Here is a 20,656-nt window from a genome sequence, read left to right as displayed (position 1 = left end):
AATGACATAAAGGCACTTAAGCTACAACAGTTTTCAATTCATTAGAGAACAAAGACAAAGAGCTCTGGAATATATCAAGACGATCGGAATATTCATTATATGCACATTGTATTCTGCAGATGGACGAGCATCGTTTACTTAAAGCATCTGTTCTGAAAGTTCGAAATCTTCGGAAAAGTTTGTTCGGCAAGTTGACATTGATAAGTGCAACCAAGTCATCACACAAAATATCACCATGAAGAAGTTTATAAAGAAAGATAATGTCAGCTCTCATTCGTCGACACCAAAGGGAAGGAATACTTTTGAGACAAGACATGCTGCCGTTTGCGTCTTCTTGTACATGACGGAAACGGTGCCTAAAGATAGAAAGGAACTTATTTTGAACCCTTTCGATGCGGTCACTATTGGACTTGCAAGTTCCATTCCAAACAACAGAACCGTATTCGAGAAGAGGTAAGCACAGAGCCGAATACAACTTTAAGAAAGGAAGAGGACTTTTAAACTCTCTAGAATACCTGCAGACAGCACCCAGACATCGAAGAGAGCGTCCGGTAATTTGTGTAACGTGGGAAGAGAAAGTCAGAGAAGAATCAAATAGTACTCCCAAGTCCCGAATTTCGGTCACCCTCGGCAGTGCAGTGCTTGCTATTTTATAGGAGTATTGCAGCTGTTGAGTTTTCCTACTATAGGAAACAACTTTAGTTTTTGAGGGGTTCAAAATTAAGTCGTTTTTGGTGCACCAACGATGGAATGACACGATATCAGCCTGAAGAGAATTACAGTCCTGAACATTACGCACTTCTCTGAAGATTTTCACATCATCAGCATACAACAAAAAAGAAGAATTTTTAATGGCAGAAGCAACATCGTTAATGAAAATTGAAAAAAGAAGGGGGCCCAGAACGGAGCCCTGGGGTACACCACTGGTTGCTTTGTACCTAAATGATGTTTGACCATTAACACTTACATAGCAATATCGCTCCTGGAGATAGCAACGTATAAGACCCACTAAGGAAGCGTGAACATCTAACAGAATGAGCTTGGCAAGCAATAACGAGTGGTTGACTACATCAAAGGCCTTGCTCATGTCACAGTAGACCGCATCAAGCTGGCTTCTACCAATGACTGCTGGGACAGCCTGCTCCATGAAGCATGCGAGGTTTGTGGAAGTTGAGCGACCACGCATGAAGCCATGTTGATTAGGAATGAGGACGTGTTTAAGTGAGAAAGACAAGACCTTATAATAATAATAATAATAATAATAATAATAATAATAATAATAATAATAATAATAATAATAATAATAATAATAATAATCAATCAATCAATCAATCAATCAATCATGTTTATTTACGTGCCCAGGAACAGCCAGAGGCCTGGGTGCTGGCGCACGGATAGTTACATGAAAACAAAATACAAGAAACATATTGAAAGAAATAAACAAGCGACAACACACACAAATTGAAGTAGCGAAAATTACAGAAATAAAGCACAGGCGGAGCCTGGGTACAGGTAAAAAAGAAAAAGAAGATGCCTTTGTGGCTCAGCTTATTGTAATGAATACACAACAAGCAGAGAACAAAGTTTAACAGTAAGACGACAAGAACAATGACAAAGTATAGAGACAAATGATAAGACAACCATGATAAGTAAACAGTTTCAAAAACAGGCAACTATAGTGGTTAAACAGAACCACAGAGAAACCAAATTTCAGCAATAAAAAAAGAAAAACGAACGACAGAGATATCATAGATGTTTAACATACTGTGTTCAACAAAGCAGTACGGTAAATTGTAAAGGAGCTTTGAAAGATGTCAAGGCGTTCAGAGAAGCGGTTGTAGCAATTCTGTATTCTGCGCACAGGAGAATGATTGGAGTTGCGCGCAGCGGTCAAGAAAGGGCGATGCGACCTGGTGGGCCTCTGTGGAACACTAAACTCTAAACAGTTAAGCAGGTCTGCGCAAGAAAGGTCACCATGAACAATTTTGTGAAGAAATGTAAGGTCTGCACGCATACGTCTGCAGGTCAACGAAGGAATGGAAGGAACTATGGGTAAGTCAGAATCAGGACCCGAACTGTGATTGTGATGACGGTGCTTAAATATGGATAAAAACTTCTTCTGCACACGTTCTATTAATTCACTACTAGATTTGGAGATGCCGTTCCAGGCAACAGAAGCATATTCTAACTGGGGGATACATATTGCATTGTATAGCATTAGAAATGGATCTGGAGAAGAGAATTCCTTTGTAATCCGACACACATTTCCAAGACTTCGGAGTGCTCGCCGGGTGATGAGCCTAATATGAGAAGAAAAAGAGAGGGTACTGTCGAAAAGAACCCCGAGGTCCCTAATCTCCTCAACCCTTTGCAACGGAGCTCCCGCTATACTGTAGGAAAACAGTAGACGATGGGTTTTCCGGCTGTACGTGACAACCTTTGTTTTAGCTGGATTTAAAATTAGACAGTTTTTGCTGCACCAGACCGATAATTCCGACACATCCCTCTGCAAGGCACAGCAGTCCTGAAAACTGCTAATGTGCCTAAATAGTTTGACATCATCAGCATAGAGAAGAAATGAAGATTTTGTTAACACTGTTGACACATCATTGATAAAGATAGAAAACAATAGTGCACCCAGCACAGAACCCTGAGGTACACCACTCGTTGCAGTGTAAACACTAGACCTTTTGAAGTTTACATCTACGTAAAAGGACCGGTCAAGGAGATAGTTGGACAACAAGGCAACAAGACTTGCATCAACACCGGAGATAGTAAGCTTGTTAATTAATAATTTATGGTTCACTACATCAAACGCCTTACTGAGGTCAAAATAAATTACATCCAACTGGCCGTTTTCACAAACTGCAGCCGAAGCCTGAGTCATGAAGCTTGCAAGATTTGTAACCGTCGATCGACCCGAGAAAAAGCCGTGCTGATTTGGTATCAGAACGTTCTTGACGCAGGCAGCAAGAATGTTGTGCAGAGCTGATTCAAAGAGTTTTGAGGCGACACAAAGGAGTGAGATTGGGCGATAGTTGGTAACGGCTGACTTATCACCAGACTTAAATATTGGAAAAATTCGAGCAATCTTCCATGCACGAGGAAATTTACCGAAAAGCAAACAGTTATTATAAATGGAAGTTAAGACAGGCACAAAAATGTTGCCGTAAGCCTTCATGAGGGCTGCTGGAATTCCGTCTGCACCACAGGAAAATGACGGTTTCATCCGTTTAAGGCTATCATTGACAAGTTTTTCATCGAACATAAGTGTACTAAAATTAGACATATTATTAAACGATAGGCGTTCGTCGGGACCATCTGGCAGTTGAAAGACAGAATGAAAGTACTGAGCAAAGCTCGTGGCGACATCCTCAACCTGTTCCCCATCGGAATTAATCAGACTAATGTGTTCTTTAGACGCCTTAGAACGGCCGCGTACATACCTCCAGAAGTCAGCCGGTTTCTGAGACGCAGAAGCCTCTAACGACTCTATATAGAGCTGGTGGTCACGCCGGTAGAGGCTTTTACAAAGTGAGCGATACCGACTAAAATCCGCTTTCCACTTGTCAAGCCCAGACCGCTTGGCCTTTTTGTGGGCACTGTCCTTAAGTTTAAGCGAACTTCGAAGTTCTTTAGAGAACCAGTGGGGAAATTTGGAATGAACAGGCTTATAAAAAGGGATGTACTTTTCCATGCCACTCCTGACAATTTCGGTAAAACGTCGAACCTGTTCGTCAACATCATTGACATCAAAAACACTAGACCATTCAGCAGATGAATAAAAGTGATAGAGCCCAACATAATCTCCACGCTTGAAAGCATATCGCGGGACTGCACAATCGTCAACACCACCATAGCAATGCTGGGCAGCGACAGAGATAGAGACAATAAGAGGGGGGTGAAACTTGTCGGGGCGTACAAGAGATATTTCGGAGGCACACACTTGTACGTTTTTCAAGTTCGAGAAGCACACATCTAGGACATTACCACAGAAGTTTTCTATGTGGCAGAACTGCTGCAAGGAGGTGAATGATTGAAAATCTAATAACATGGTGCATTTCTGCGCTGCGTAATGGTTTTTATGCTGAAATGAAAGACTGTTCCAGTGAATACCTGGGGTGTTGAAGTCCCCAAGTATAATTAGCTTATGGTTGGAGTGTGAATTGGAAACATTTTCAACAGATGTGAGCTTGAGATTATATTCAGCAGGTAAGATATCCGGGGTTATATAGAATGCACCGATGAGCAGCTTCTCGCCCCTCTTGAGGCCTACCTCAAGCCAGACTGATTCCTCAGTCTCGAGGTCTGCACGCCGCACGCATTGCACTGAGCGATCGATGGCAATGAGAACACCGCCACCCTTTTGCTTAGGCCCAGTTAACTTTCTGTCACTTCTAAAAATTTCATAGGTCGGAGGAAAATAGTCGGAAGATGAGATATCATCGCAAAGCCAAGTTTCAGTAATAACAATAGCAGAAAATTTGGAGCACACAACATTTCTAAGAAATTCGGAGGACTTAGTACGTAGACCCCGAGCATTTTGATAATAGATGTCGAGAGTGTCGTTCTTACTGGTCATTCTCAGAAGTTTCACAGCTGTGCACCATGCCAGGGTGGAGCTTGCCTTGGAATAATAATAATAATAATAATAATCAATCAATCAATCAATCAATCAATCAATCAACCTTTATTATAGTGCCCAGGAACAGCCGAAGCCTTGGTGCTGGCGCACTGAGAAAAAAAAAAGAAAAAATGCCGCATTGAAATACATCAGCGGCTGACACATATAAAACCAGGAAAAAATGTGGGTGAATGAAATACCACAGAGAAAAAATTAGAAGTGGCATCCATACTACATTATACGAAGTTATGGTACATTGCACAAACACAGCGTACAATGACCATAGCAATCGGCTGAAGCATCAATTACACAAAAACGTATGAAACAAAGTACAAGAAATGTTTGTAACTATTCACATAAACTGATAAGTTATAGAAACATTTGTTTCTATAACATTTGGTTCGCCCGGGCCATTTAAACATATGTATGAAGAGTTTACTACCGAAGTGTAGCATAGTACATACAACGATTACGCCCGCAGCACTAACATATATGAACATATGAACAACATATGAACACTAACATATATGAACATATATGAACAACATATATGAACAAATGAGAACAGACTCTGTGAAAACAACATACACATGCGGAAAATAACTGAAGAACACGAGAACTGTCGAAATGAAGTTAGTGCGCCATGGCTAACAGCCCGGACAAAAACCCCCCAAGGGGACGGCAAAAAATATCAAGTTCCCCTGAGTGAAGGTTATATAGGCGTTGCAGTCTGTCAAGAGGAGAACATCTGCTAAGTTGAGCAGCTGTGTGGAAAGGGTGGTTAAGCCTTGTTGCTTTTTTCGGAACACGAAACCCGATTGCTGCAAGCATTTCCGGGCATGAAATTGTACCATGAAGCAGTTTATATAAGAAAACAAGATCTGAACGGGTTCGCCGGTAACTTAAAGAGACAGTTATCGGGAGAGGCTCAGAGGGAAAACGATGCATAAATATGGATAAAAATTTGGTTTGTACACGCTCTACACGTTGACAATTAGATGTGCAGGTTCCATTCCAAATGACAGAGGCATATTCAAGTTGAGGAATACAAAGTGCCATAAAAAGTTTTAGGAACGAATGAGGAGACTGGAAGTCTCTTGAAAACCTACACACAGCACCAAGCGAGCGGAGCGCCCGCCGAGTCAGTTGAGTGACATGAGGCGAGAAAGTTAAGGCGCTGTCGAAGAGCAGTCCGAGGTCTTTGATCTCGTCGACTCTAGACAGAAAACCGTCATCAATACTGTAGCGAAAGAAAATGGGGTTCGTTTTTCGGGTATAAGACATGACCTTTGTTTTCGCCGGGTTAAGATTTAGTCTGTTATCTGAGCACCAGTTAGCAAAGGAGAATATATCTTGCTGCAGGGCATCACAGTCTTCGATGGACTTTATACGTCTGAAAATTTTGATGTCGTCAGCATAGAGAAGAAAAGAAGACTTTCTAATTGCGACTGACACGTCATTCACAAAAATGGAGAACAAGAGAGGGCCCAACACAGAGCCTTGGGGCACACCGCTTGTTGATCTATACATAGAGGATGTCTGCCCATTAACACTAACGAAACTGAACCGATTGCTTAGATAGCTACCCAGCAACGCCACGAGTGGTGTATCAATGCCCGACTGCAAAAGCTTATCAAGTAACAACGCGTGGCAGACAACATCAAATGCTTTGCTCAGGTCACAGTAGACGACGTCCAACTGGCCTCGCTCAGAAAGTGCAGCGGAGGCCTGCTCCATGAAGCAGGCGAGATTAGTCGTTGTCGACCTTCCTGACATAAAACCATGCTGTTTACTTGTGAGAAACTGCTGTACAGAACTTGACAATACCTTGTGCATCGCTGTCTCAAAAAGCTTGGAGGAAGCACAAAGTAGAGAAACTGCCCTATAGTTTTTTGCATCAGATTTGGTGCCCGATTTGAAGATGGGGCGCACTCGAGAAATTTTCCACTTACGAGGAAATGTGTTTGTGTTTAGACAGTGATTGAATACCGCAGTTAAAACAGGAACAAAAATGCTACTGAATGTTTTTAAAATAGCGGGAGGTATTCCGTCAGGGCCACACGAAAGCGACGGTTTCATGCGCCTTAGACTCTGGAGCACCAACTGCTCGTCCAATTGTACTAAGCTAGGACCCTGTACATTATTTAACATTAGGTTTATTTCGCTGTCATCGCGCTGGCCATATGTAGTACTAAATTGCTGAGCAAAATGGTTTGCAAATAATAATAACAATAATAATAATAATAATAATAACAATAATATGGGGTTGTGCCTGTCTGGAAATATGGCGTATTTTCTGGGAATGTTCGGTACGCACATAGGTGCAACGCTCACGTTCCCTAAACGCTAATTGCTAACTTATGCGCACGTAATTCAGAACAAAAATTCCTAGTGGCATGCATAGAAGTATCGCCACGAAGAACTTTGTTGTATTCAGAGTAAAAAAATTCACCCATAGTGCAACTTTAGTAGACGTAGAACTTCCCTTGGCTCCTGCCCACTTTGAAGCAGCTTTTATCTTTATCGCCGGCCATAACAAGTAAACTTGGCATGAAAGCATTTTAAACAGTGTAAAGGTTATGTGACGAGGATTTGAAGCACATACGAGTGATGGACTGCGATGGCGAACGGTGGGCTCTACTACATATTCTGCTCTCCTAGCTTTAATACACTTGCCGTGAGAAATGCGGTTCTTGGGACTGCCGACTCTACCAGGATATGGTTTAGCGGGACACTATAATAGGGGTGGTTTTGCGTGCTCTGTTGTACCATTTGGTTTGTGTATTTACACCTATTCTGCGCCATGTCTGACTAATAGCAACAACGTGCTCGTTTGGAGGAGTAGACTCAGTTTAACACGCGAACTAAAAGATGCGATCAAGGATATTTGAATCTCCTTTGAACCGTACCTAGTTTACTAGCGCTTTGTAAAAATTGCCTCTACTTTTACGAATAGTCGTCTAATTGTGAACGCGAATATCAAGGACTTATATAAAGTTTCATGGATTATGTATTTGAAAAGCTAATTTCAAAGCACCATTTTTTACCCAAGCATCTGATAGCAGGGAAAAGCTCATTAGCTTACTTAAAAATCATCTCCGGCAGCGGCGATAATTAGATATCACCCTTTTCTAATAATTAGTGCTTGCAGACCACTGGGAACTCATCTGCTTTATACTGGGAAATGTTGCCCAATGTTCGGCAACTGCCACATTTTAAGATCGATCGTCATCCCACAGCTTCGTAGGCTTTAAAAACAGTTCATTTTTTTCCCTAAGCAAACAACAAGGTGATAACATCTGCAGGAATGGACGATACGCACTGTAATTGTCAGTACGTGAACAGCGGAGATTGCAGCTCAGGACTCCACAGGCTTACTTAAATGCCAACTACATCAAATTTCACATCGGCATCATTTATTTTTACCGTAGAGTACGCACCCTTAACCTAACTGGGACGTGACTGGTAGCCCCGTGAAAATCGTTGTTAATTACGTAGAAAGGTCTAAAAATAGCTCCATCGCAGACGACACTGCACCTTCCGGCAGATTGCGCCAAGAATCATGACGCGGAAGTGACATCGCGTCAGGCCGGGTGCTTGGTTCTCCGGCCAACCAAGCGAAGTGGTTGAACTCCGCCGGGCGCGCTTCTCCTGAAGCGGCTTGAAGTGCGAAGCGTTGCGCGCAGGCTTGCCCCGTCCGGCGGGCCGCTGGCTTGCCGGCTGCAACGTCACTTAAGCCTGGCCGTAATGACAGCGCTCTTCTCAATTTCGGTTTGAAATTTGTAATGGGCGTTTGCGCCGTGCATACGCATATTCAACCTGTGATATTTTGTATCTTGCAGTTTTTTTTAGCAGACAATATGCTGGTAAGGTTTTCTAGTGGGGGAAATATTGGGTGCAGTTGGCTTTTAAACTGACTTTGAATGTAAGAGTTATTGCGTGGTGGCAGTGATACACGAAGCTGAAGGGCTTGTACGTCCAGATTATTTTGCAGTGAATCCTTACATTTAACACCAACTCACTGGAATGGTTCAGGACATTACAACTTACTCAAAGTAGTTTACTACCTAAAAACTCCCATTTGCGGGAAATGCTGAATAGTCTAAACGTACAGGTACCGAAACCATTCCAACCACAGGCATTGGTGTTTGTTGCTCGTCCCTCCTCTGCAAACGCGCTTGCAGTTTTCTGTTCTTCTTTCGTTCCCCACCCGCAAATCAGCAGAGCAGCGTTTTGCCGACACAAACCATGTATTTCTAAAGCAATATTAAGAAGCCCCGAAGCATACTATCTCAAGAAATTCTACACGCAAGTGCCAGAAACCAGAAAATAAGCTTTAATGTTGAATTCTTAGGCTAAAGTCAAATGGTTGACCGAAGTCTTTTTCATTAAAATATTGTGTCAGTATGAGCTACTATCAAATTATTCAATACCAAATTAGGTTTCATTCGCTTATACCACGCAATTAAAGTCCGGATCCCTTGCGCGTTAAATAAAGCCTCCTTAAACTGAGGTTGCTCATAAAATATTTCAATTCGAAACACCTTCCAGAATCTTATGGATTCTAGAAGGTGTTTCTAATCAAAATATTTAAACATTGGCTATATAGCCAATGTACGGCCTCCCGAATTTTTACCAATATAGCGGGAACGACGACCGACCGGCATGTCAGCACCTTATCACGGTGCTCAGCAGCGAAATAGGCGAGAGTACGCGCACCCGCAAAGGGTTATTATTACTACAGAGGCGCTTCGACACATAAAATCGCTGGCATAGACAGCTCTTTTTAGCTTCTTTCGTTAGAGAAGTCCTTCATGTACATCTTTGACAGTTTAAAATTTTTCAAGACGTCTCTTTATTTCTATTTTATCTTCTGTGGAGGAGGCTGAGAAGCCGATCATCGCCACGATACATTCACGCTTTTCAGTTAGTTTTGATGCACGACCAGTATTTCAGGTTTGTTATTTGCAGTTTTGAACCATGTGTTTATTTTGTTTCTTCGTGCAGGCATTGGATGTCGGAATGCTCACGGAATACCACAACTACGTGACCACGTCACTGGTGCGTATCTTTGGGGAGCTACTTTATCCCCTATTCATTATTATGCCCGATGCATTCCTGATTCTGGTAGAACATGAATTGAAAAACAATGTGTTTTCGTTTTTTTTTTGCTGTATTAGAGCATACAGTCTACGAATGTTTCGTGTTAGTGCCATAGTTCGTTGCTAATTCTTGCAACCATACCCCTAAATTGGGGAAAAATGTTAGCTCCTCCGTAACTGCTGCATAAAGTAAAATACTAAAGTACAAAACACTGTACATTGGTATTTATCATTGAAGTGTACCTCGTGCAGAATTCCGCTTTAAGGTGATTTATGCCGGCAGTGTTCTATTGCGTTGTGTTAGTGCGATTCGTGTTCAGCCTATTTGTAACCAGCTTCCTAAATTCTTCAGAAACGTGTGTTCTTCTAAAACCGGTAGCTTAAAGTACACAAGAAAGTGTGGTAAAATGCAATGTGTTTTCGTTTTCAGCATTGAAGTGGGCGTGTTTTGTTAACACGAGAGAGTGTTTGGAACGCAAGTTATTTTACGAATTCTTCGAGCAGCTGTGAACTTCTTTACATATAACGGAGATTCAAACACGTAGCGGGTTTTAACAATCATTGAATTCATTCGAACCACAGTAATTGTATGCGCGTTGTAACAACGCAAGTTTATGAGGGTGCTGTTGGATATGGGCAACGTGCTTGTTGTTTTATAATAACGATCGTCTTTCTCCAGATAATTTTAGCGAGAGAAACCGTTGTCGCTAATGTTTATAACTGCACTAAATTTTGAAGCCTTTTAATTCGCTTCAATAAGTGGGTCGCCATATTCAGTTCAGTTCAGTTCAGTTCAGTTTTTTTTATTCCCAGAAGCATCTGCACGACTTCCTGCCTAAAAGCTGCTCGAGCAGCTTGACAAAGGCACAGGAAGCCGTTACAAGGCGTGGAGGACGGACCACGTAACACAGATGTAATCATAAGTAACAGAAAAACAAAAATAAAACACGATTTCAATTTAACAAATCAGTTCTACAAATTTCATCAAAGATAATCAAAATTAGATGAAGGAAACACAGATTAGAGAAACAGGCCACGAACAGAATGAATAGTTTACATTATCAATAGGAGATTCAAGCACACTGTAAATAAAAATTAAAAATAATACGCTAGAAATATGTGGGAAAAAACATGATTCAGAACACAGTGCATAATCGATTCCAAACACACAGTAAACATACAATAGGACTGAAATACAGAAGTAAAAACCAGTTAGGTTCAGTTACAATAGGCCAGGAATACAGAAGTAAAAACAAGCTAGGTTCAGTTACGATTGAGAATCTTCGACTGAGAATCTTCGTAACATTCTTCAGCATGGTAATCGTAATAATGCAGGTTATGTCGAACTCAAATACACGAAATTTAAGTTGACAGCTAAAACTGAAGAACAGCGTATGTAAGCTTTTGTGGCGGCACTCAGTTTTTCCAGACATAGTGAAGTCCATCGTCACCGTTACTGCTTACCGTTTCTGCTGTCAAAAAAGTGCTCCTGTTTAACAGAAACGGAACCTTAAGCTTCCTCGCAAAATATACCTATTTAAATGGTTTACCGTGCTTTACACATGATACTCACTTTTGGGGCGTGCGCCATGTGCATTGGTAATGTCGCTATGGCGTTTTTTAAGCTTTACTTCACCATGACGCTTCGCAGACGGCCTTAGTATATACAAGGAGGTCACTAGGCGCCATGAAGTGTCGCAGTTGGTTAACAATAAAATCGCAATCCGGGGAATCTCTGGTGGAAGTTTTCTGACATGGTGCTGGAAATTTTTGAAGGGCTGATATAGCGCTCAAAGTTTTTGAAGGATATGCCGTTCGCTAAAACCGACCTTACAGTGCAGCTGACCTGAGGAAATATGCTGAATTTGAACAATAGAGCGCACATTTTGTTGCTATGCAACGCCTGGGCAAGCTCAGATGTACGCTCGTGTTGTTCCACAACCGCTGCCAAAATTGGCTTAATTTTTTGTTATAGCTCCTCCTAAGTATTGAGAATAAGTTATCAGAGCCCTGTTAAAATTTTTTGAAAACACTTAGAGACACATATTTTTGCGTTGATTAGATCAACTGTAAGGTTAGATACGACACAGAAAAAATTGTACTACTGTAAAGAGAAGCAGCTGAGACAAACATTGAGGTTTGAACACAATAAAATTGCGTTTTGGCCTCCCATGTCTGCTTGACAAGCAAAGCCCACGTAGGTTTTGCAAAATATTCCATAACATATTAATAATTGCAATGACATAAAGCGTTTAGTCTGAAGTGGTGCCTGTTCTATATGTTTACAACAATAGCTTTGTGCAAAATAAACATCTTAGAGACAAGTCCGAAATACCTTTGTGCGAATGGGCAGTGAGTGATTCCAGAAATAAGAGAACAGCCAGCATCCCAAGAACGACCTAGGGCACTGGTATGGCTTCGTATGTCAGAGTTCCATTGTTCTGCTCCTGAAGATTTATCGATCGTATGACTTGATGTTTTACCCATCAGCAAAACACACAAGTGGACATTTTAGCAGAGCAAGCACTTTTTGGTGTTTGTGCCTTTGCTTTTTTCTTCCTTCTTGGTTACACACAATGTATATTGTGAACCTCTAGAAAAAAAGGTGTTACGATTTCGTCACTATTCGGTCATCAGGGTCTGCAACGAGAATACGTTTCTGCCGACCTCGAGCAATCCGGCCGCTATTGATGAAAACGCACGGTCAAGAAAAACAGAAACGGAAAGCTACATTTTATCGCGCCTATTCTACTAACCTAATTTCAGTCGGGCATCGACTCTTGCCGTGAATGCTGTGTGCGTTAAAGTGAAAATGCTTTGTTTCGGCATTCGGAGTACCCACGATGCTATATGGGCAGGATCCGGAATTCAATTACTCTACAACAGTCCGTTTTCTTTTGTTTTCTTTCTTCGCGGTTTGTTTAGGTAAGTATTGGAGAAGGTTTTTGGTAGTCACATTGTTGTTATCAAAACAAGAAAACCGCTAACGCTTCGAGAATATATTAACGATTGCCACCTGTTCACGCCAAAGTTCTCTTCGAGACGCAAGTGTTCTCGCATAATTTAGAGATAATTGCGTTATATAACACAATTCAAGATAATATTTGGTCTTGGAATCTCTGTAATATGACGTTAGTCTACTGTAGCGAACTGAATTTGTCGTGAAATTACGTGATTTGAGCGCATGGCTTTTTTCAGCAGTTTTGAAATAATTTTATTCTATAAAAGAACGAATATTTATTTGAATGATGATACCTTCGTGCCTAATCAACATTATTTATTTCGATGCAATCTTGTTGACACTAATGCAAATAACTGCTGCTTTTATTTTGTCTTGCTCCCAATTTGCTTTACATTTCTGTTTCCGTTGTAACGAATCTTAAATATGTCCTGAATGTTTGCATAAAATGCGCTATCTTTAAGTAGCTTACGTGCATCATGTATCAAACCGTATTTGTTGTGTTCCCTACGCGTTCATAACTAGCGGGTACCCGCCGCCGTTGCTCACTTGCTAAGGCATTGAGCTGCTGAGCCCAAGTACGGGGGTTCGATCCCCGGCCACCGCAGCTGCTTTTCCGATGGAGGCAGAAAGCGAAAACGCCCGTGTGTTCGAGATTCGGGGGCAGATTAAAGATCCCCAGGTGGTAGAAAATAACCCGAAGCCCTCTACTACGGCGCCCCTCATCGATTGTGTAGCGTGGCGCATTAAACCTCCTAACACTCACATCTAGAGAAGGTCATTTGCAGAGCGCATTCATTATTTTTGGTGTGATTTCTTTCTAGCCATTACTTCTTCCAGCCTCCCTTTGTTAACAACTATATAGACTGCAATAAAGCTGAATAATCGTTTACGTCTGGCTAAATGTGCGCCTGTATTTAGCATACTGTAATTTTCAATGTATAAAGCGTTTAAGCCATTAGGTTGATCACATGTTCAATCGACTGCAAAATGTGATGGGCTTTCTTCATTTCAGTGCCTTTTGAGCTCGGGTTGTTCCGGCGCGGGAAATTTTTCGTAGGCGGTGTGGCGGGCACAAAGTTATTCGTGCGGTCTTGCGATAACGTCAAACCGGATTTGTGGTGGTGTGTTATCCATCAGCTTTTCGTTTTTTATCTACAAACAAGCAACACATACTGTTGCCCAGAGGAAACGCAATTATTATCGGTTCAGCGGACTAAATTATTCGCGCGCTCTCGCGATAGCCCGAAATCAAATTTTGGACGGTGTGTGATTTTTCATCCTTCATACATTCACCTACAAACACCCAACATACTCAAAATTTCATGGCAGCAGCGCAATTACTATCGGTTGCAACACCTGTGCTTCGCACAATTCTGGGTGCGGATTTGTGAACGCAAGGCGTACTGCTCTGCAGTAAATGTTAATCGTTTCGTTCTCATGAAACCTTGCAACGTGATTGCGGTATGAGCGATAATTATATTTTAACATTAGATACAAAAGATAATCGCATTACAAATAAACCAGCACACACAAAAGAAGATACAATAGTGGCCCACCGGTCAACCCTTCCTCGACATTAAGAAACTAGTTGAATCTTCCAGAAAATTCTGTGCTCAAGCGCCCAGTCTCATGTATAAAAACGCGGCACGGATTTGCTTGCAAGATAGTCCTCGGCTCTCCTTCATACATAATATACCATGTCTAACGAAAAACAAAAAAAGACGGATTTTTTGAAGACCGGACCGTCACATAAGAGGTATGCAGCGCAGACGCATAAATGATCATCTGCGCCTCTCTACCATATGTACTGAGAGCCTAATTAGTATGTCCTTTGTCTGCGCTTGAAGATAAGCGTAATAAGGTTTTGCCATGGATATGGAACAAAAACATACATGAGCAATGTTTCTTGGATTCAAGAGTTTGACTAACGCTGGTCTAGTCGGAAGGGTACATTGAAGATGGTAAAATGGCCGAACTAACGAAAACAAAACAAAAAAAAACTTTCGGCTGGCACACAGAATACGTAGGAACAGTTCGGTAAAGCTGTAGACTGGGCTAGTTGGTAATTCATAGTCATCAAATGTAGCGCAGCAGAAACACACGGAACGGAAAGAGAACACATTCGTCCGTGTGTATTCTTTCCGTTACGTGTGTTTCTGCTGCGCTACATTTGATCAATATGAATAGCTCGGCTCGCCGACATGTTTCTTATAATAGAACCGGCGTGTAAGGGCATTTATTATCGGTTCCTGTGCCACAAAGGAAATGGTCCGGCCTTTTGTGGTCTTCAGAAAATTCACACCGCGCAAAATTCTTTTGTACTGCTGTAAATTTTCCCTGTTTGCCAATTCAAGAATACTCGGACGATCTCCACCTCTTACTCTCTCCGCTCGTCAGCCCTAAGTGAACCAACGTCCAAATCGCACTCTGGCATCATTGAAATAGTACGCGACAAGAAATTCGATGGCTCGCAATCCGTTACTGCCACTTCAACTAAATTCATCCCACCTCACACTAGAGCTCCGTAGTTTCTTCTTTGATCCGAGAAAGCCGGACTGTCTGCAGAATACGAAGAAGTTGGAGTTGGACAAGGTTATTGACAGAATACGTCGTGACCTCTCGTCCTGAGCCACCCTGGTGTCTTGGTGTCATACGTACAAAGGTTAAACAAATAGAATGCGCCCAGTGCCAGGCAGAAAAAAATGGCTTTCATTTTCAATGTCCAGTTCTTAAGTAAGGCTCTAGCTGATATTCTTCGGAGCTAGGATGCGCGCGTGGACCACGTTCTGTGGCAGAAGCTGTTACGCATACTAACCCACCTGAACAATAAGGTCCCCTCCCCCCCAAAAAAATATTTCATAGTGTGGTACACAAGGTACCCTGAGCTAATTCTAAATTTATTGACAAATGCGGAACACGTTGCGTCGAAAAGGGCCTAAGAACACTGGTATGACGCGAAAACGAAAAAAAAATGACGCCCCAGACGCCCTCCCTCGCCAAGCTCGCAGAACTGACCAGCCACGAGATAGAAAGAGACAAAGCACTCGTAATCAGCACGGAGAGCAATAAAGCGTTTATAATAAACTATAGATTAATCCCTTATTACAGACCACGTCTCACACTCTTAGTCGGGACTGTAAAACCTATGCACCCCTTTGGACGCCGTGGCCACGTTGCGTGATAAAGCTGCATATGTCGTCATTAAACAATTTTTGAGCAACGCTGTGCAGTGGGAGCCGAAATGGCGCTTTTATTTTAGGGGCGAAGACTGTTTGGGGCTGTCGGCCCTCGGCGTCGTATGTCGTCGTCGTAAGCGTCGTTTCCCGGACTCACGGTACTAAAACCGCGGGAAACTCGTTTACGTCACGCGCTAGGACCTAACTCGGCCTAAAAAAGAAAAAACACCGAGACACTCGTTTATGCCTCGTGCTTGAAAGCTTCCTGCTTCATAGACAAGAGACATTTACAGCAAACCTGTATACGTCAGCCCCCCCACTGGTTTCGTGTTCGTTGGCAAAATTGCCAAGGCGTAAAGTATACACTTATACTGTGTATGCTTCGCCCCTACTCAGGTTGCACGTTAGTGGAGAGGACCAGGGATATTTTTTTGTTTTGTTCAGTGGTGAGCGCATTTTTTAACTTCAAGGCTATTGATTTTGGAGTTGAACAAGAAAAGGTGAAATATAAGCAACACCGACTGCCGTGTAGCTACTTACATGCTTAGACGTTTTTTTGAGTTTACGATGGCGAAAGCCCAAGCAAACCCTCTGATAATCTGGTGTTCAACTTTTTATGGCGCTTGGCGGTTGCGCCCACCAGCTATTTACCTATGCCTTGGACATCGCCCTCTTATGCTCCTTATTTTTAGACGCAATTGCCACGAGCCTCCTATTCGCCGCGTGCTTGCCTTGGGCGACAAAAATTTCCCTTTAATACTTACGAACTTCATACTAGTGGTGAATGCGAACGCAAGAATGCTCAAGGGAAATTTAAAGCGAAAGCTTTCTCGGTAGAACCGGTGGTGTTCTATGAAAAAACTATTGCATTTCACCGTAGACCGGTCGGTGGACCGGAAAGCTGTGATAAGATCTCAAGAGCCAGTGCGCGTGCGTGAAAATGGTCTTCCAATGCGTCAAAACAGTTGCTTAAAAATTGCGAAAACGAACGGTTCCAGACAACACTATACACGCATCTATCATGAAGAAAAGGTGAGATAGTATACCTTTATCTTATTGACTCCGCATCGGTACACATTTAAATTGTTGAGATGTGTTAACTTAGGGCGCAAAAAATAGTCGCATAGGTTTGGTCTGCGTTTGCAATTTGGGTCTTTCAAGTTTGACAATCGATTGGACGCACTTCCAGCGACGTTTGGACGCACGTTTAGCGATTGTACTGAAGCACGTTTGACGCAGTTTTGATGCAACTAAACTTTCGCTTGTCTTCGCCTTAGTTTAGGAAGGGATGGTACACTTTCTTTAGTTGTGTTTTCGGGTATTTGGAGAGCACTGGCGTGGACACGAATTTTTTTCGCTACGGCCGGGGATGCGACCACGGACGTTGTAGCTTTTTCAGACTGAATATTTCTTTATCTTTACAGCTTTTTTAGCTTTGTAGCTTTTTCAGACCCAAGCGGACAAACCTACGCACACTGGGAGCGAGATGGTGCTATAGTGTTGAAAGACGTCCTAGTTTTCCATACACTGAACAAAGAGTCCGGCTAGCGGCTTTATCGCTAAATCGGTGTAAAGCTTTCTCAAGCCTTGATTGGTACATCTACTCCGGGTATGCGCTGATAAAGCATTGGCCGATACACGACGGGGGACATGTCCTGTGTGCCGTACCCTGTGGGAGGTTGAAGCCGCTTTCCTGAAGTAGACGCTGTACGCCCAAGCTGAACTCCTACGCGGACGGCCGGCTTTTTACCTCGCTTGTTTATTATAAGCTTTCGAAATAAAAGTCGTGCTAAAACTACGATTGAAGACATGTAGCTTAACGTGGGCGTTGAAACTTTTCCCGATTGTGGAATACTTTAGAACGCGCTGAGCCTTATACTTCTTCCGAATTTAATTGCGACACTGTTTATAGAAGCGTAAAATTATATATTCAGGAAACAACAGAAATAAAGAATTCGGATCTTTGTTATGGCACTCAAAAAGTCCCTGGCGGGTAACCATAAAAAATGTAGCGAATATACCAATACTATTTACCAATATAACAAGTATGAGGGAAACCGTTTGCAATTGCTCTTTTCGATGAAGCGATGCAGCGGCTTTTCTAGGCAGCATGCACCCTATCAAGCCCACAGCCGTAATATAGCTTGAACCAATCACGCTAAAACACGGCGCCAAGAAATCCACGCCAGGCTGCCAGCAACGCAATCCTGCCCGGTCAATTCCGGCTCCGCATGTAATCCTCGCAAATCCCCGCTCACGCATCAAAAACTTCAAAAACAGGTTCCTGCTTACGCGAAGGCGCGTATAAACTTAGCGTGGAGCAGGCGTACACTAAAAAGAGGAGCGTACGGTAAGACTTCACCGAAGTGGCCGGACTCCCAGAGAGAACGTCAAAAAACAGAAAACCTTAGGATCGTTCTACAGACCACTCCAATCTATTTTCCCATCAAACATAGAAGTTAGGTTTCGACGCTTGCCACCCTGGTTTCTCAATAAAAGAGGGACCTTAACCGCCCTTTTTCACCTTCCCTTCATTCTTGGCTTCTTGCAGGACTTGCACACGGTGGACCTACGGCCTTTCTACACCTCGCGCTGCAACGTGACCGGCTTTCGGCTCGTGACCGTGGGGGAAGCGCCGTCCGGCCTGGCGCAACAACAATTGGGAGCGAAGAAGGCCGTGGACGACTCGTTGGAGCGTCTTTCTCCCAGGGCGAAGAAGATCTTCTCTAGCATCAAGGTGAGCAGTCGTGCGCTCGGCCGGTTTTTTGTTTTTCAGCGGAAGCAAGTAGGCACGTCGGCAAGCAATCCCGAGAGTAGAGTGAGCGTCCATCTGTTGCCGAGATGATGGAATTGCTCGCTCGGCAGATCGTGGCGGGCTGGTTTGAAAGTGATGCCGTGGGAACGGAGATTGCTGGTTCGATTGGAGTTTCTGCTTTCGTATCCTCAAGTATCCGCAACTTGCTCATAACTACGGGAGGGAGTTTTTTGTGTACATGTGGGCCTGTAGTACGTGACTTTATTTCGACGCCCTTGTTTCTATGCCGTGAACTAGTGGCCAATATTTTACTACGACGCAGAACAGTTATCCGCAAAAAAGGCTGAAAAACGAGTACTGAAGACTGTACTGGAGAGAAAGGAATCATAAAAAAACCTCATGCACATGTATGCACATGTGCACATTGCCCGTTGAAATTGTATGCACAATTTCAACGGGCAAAATATTTTCTTATAAGTTAATTAGTTACACTACTCAATGCTTCTTGTTTTCTTTGTTTGAAAGAGCAATATTATATAATCACTGTCAAAGTTTCAGAACGCTTACGCTTCTACTGAGCTATTTATCCTTACTTTTCTAACTTTGGTACAAACGGTGTTTTAGGTAGGCTTTAAGCCCCTCGATTTAAGCCCCTGGAACTTTGTTTTTACATGTCTTTGGCCATGATGCCTTGTTTTGATTGTGTTTAATGCCTTTCGGAGCAAAACTAAAGATTTTTTCTCTCTGTTTCTCCCTCTGCGTCTACCGATTTCGCTGTCATGCCTCGCAAACAAGCAATCAAAATACTGAAATTCTAATTATTTTATTTAGTCAATAGGCAGCCTGTTTTTCTACTCGCGTTGCTGTAGCCCTCCAAAGTATCTATGTAAAGGTGAACCTAGTTTGGCAGGTGGTCCTTATTTTTATGCATGCGTCGTCCTTTCGCCTTCATTGTTATTCAGTCAGACGCAGCTCTCGTCTACGATTCGGTGCTGTCATTCTCCCGGGGCCTCCAGACGCTAAGCCGAAGTAGAAATCTGGAACCTCGTCACGCGGCCTCGTGCGAGGAAGGACATACGCCCTGGCCCTACGGATTGTCGCTCGTCACTCAGATCAAGGCGGTGAGTGAACGATATTTCCGATTGTTTGAAGCCTGTTCGTATAAGCTGTCTTTTTACGTTTTCATGCTCCCTGAGTGAAGCCTAAGCTTCATACATCGGCCCTATTTTTTTCTGATCCGAGGGTAAAAAAGGACGCTGTATTCCATTCAAAACGAGCTGCTCTACATTAAAGCTTCATCAATCGCTTGCCTAACCTAGAATTACTTCTTAAATATTGTCGCTCTTTTTTGAATGCCCTTCATGTAAACGACTTCACACCGTCATGCATACTTGCTGCACAGGTAGACCTGTTAGGATTGAGGTTACATTTTCTTACTTCAATGCTTGTATTGATTCATGTAATTAGGAAGCAGGAATTTCTGGAACAGCATCTCTTACTCGGTCACTGCAATCTCTGACGCCAATTCCAAGAGCTTTGAGAATGAATTTATGGCGATCACAAGACTTCCCCATCACCGCCGTGAATATTATGGAGAAAACATGTGGTGTACCAAATCAAATAAACAGAAAAATAAAACTGCCCATATTTAAATAAATATTAAATAAATGTTCTTCTTTTGGGCACGGGCCTCCAAAATAGCTGAGTTGAATTAAGTACCACCACGGCACATTGATTTTGCATATGGATATGGAAGCTGCGCAAGCGACGGTGTTTTCAACGTTCCCGATAGATTACGTGCGTCTGGTGAATTAGTATAACCACTGAATATGGAACAGGCCTAATTAGTTGATTATGCGAATATTCAAACTATAATTCTCGATTATGTCAATAACTCAGCCGAAAACGAACGAAACATGGCTGAAACGCTTGAAGGCGATAGGCATGCCCTTCGGTGTGTATATTTGCACGTAATAAAACTGTACTATGTATGCGTGTGTGTATGTGCATGTGTGTGCCTGCACGTGTGTGTGTGTG

At 42.6% G+C, this 20,656-nt stretch overlaps 1 protein-coding gene across 1 annotated transcript in view; it reads left to right on the top strand.

Annotated features, from left to right (window-relative positions):
* The window catches only part of LOC144153826 (glutamate receptor ionotropic, kainate 2-like), a 210,099-nt gene that overhangs the window by 160,969 nt on the left and 28,474 nt on the right, over positions 1–20,656 (top strand). The window contains exons 5-7 of the mRNA XM_077685558.1: positions 9,632–9,685; positions 18,416–18,601; positions 19,582–19,740. Coding sequence (XP_077541684.1) covers positions 9,632–9,685; positions 18,416–18,601; positions 19,582–19,740 — 399 coding nt within the window. The remainder of the gene's footprint in view (positions 1–9,631; positions 9,686–18,415; positions 18,602–19,581; positions 19,741–20,656) is intronic.

This window comes from Haemaphysalis longicornis, unplaced genomic scaffold (assembly GCF_048455015.1).
Source record: "Haemaphysalis longicornis isolate Haplotype H1 unplaced genomic scaffold, Haemaphysalis longicornis Haplotype H1 scaffold_9, whole genome shotgun sequence".
Taxonomy (NCBI): Eukaryota; Metazoa; Arthropoda; class Arachnida; order Ixodida; family Ixodidae; genus Haemaphysalis; species Haemaphysalis longicornis.
This window is presented reverse-complemented; position numbering and strand designations above follow the sequence as displayed.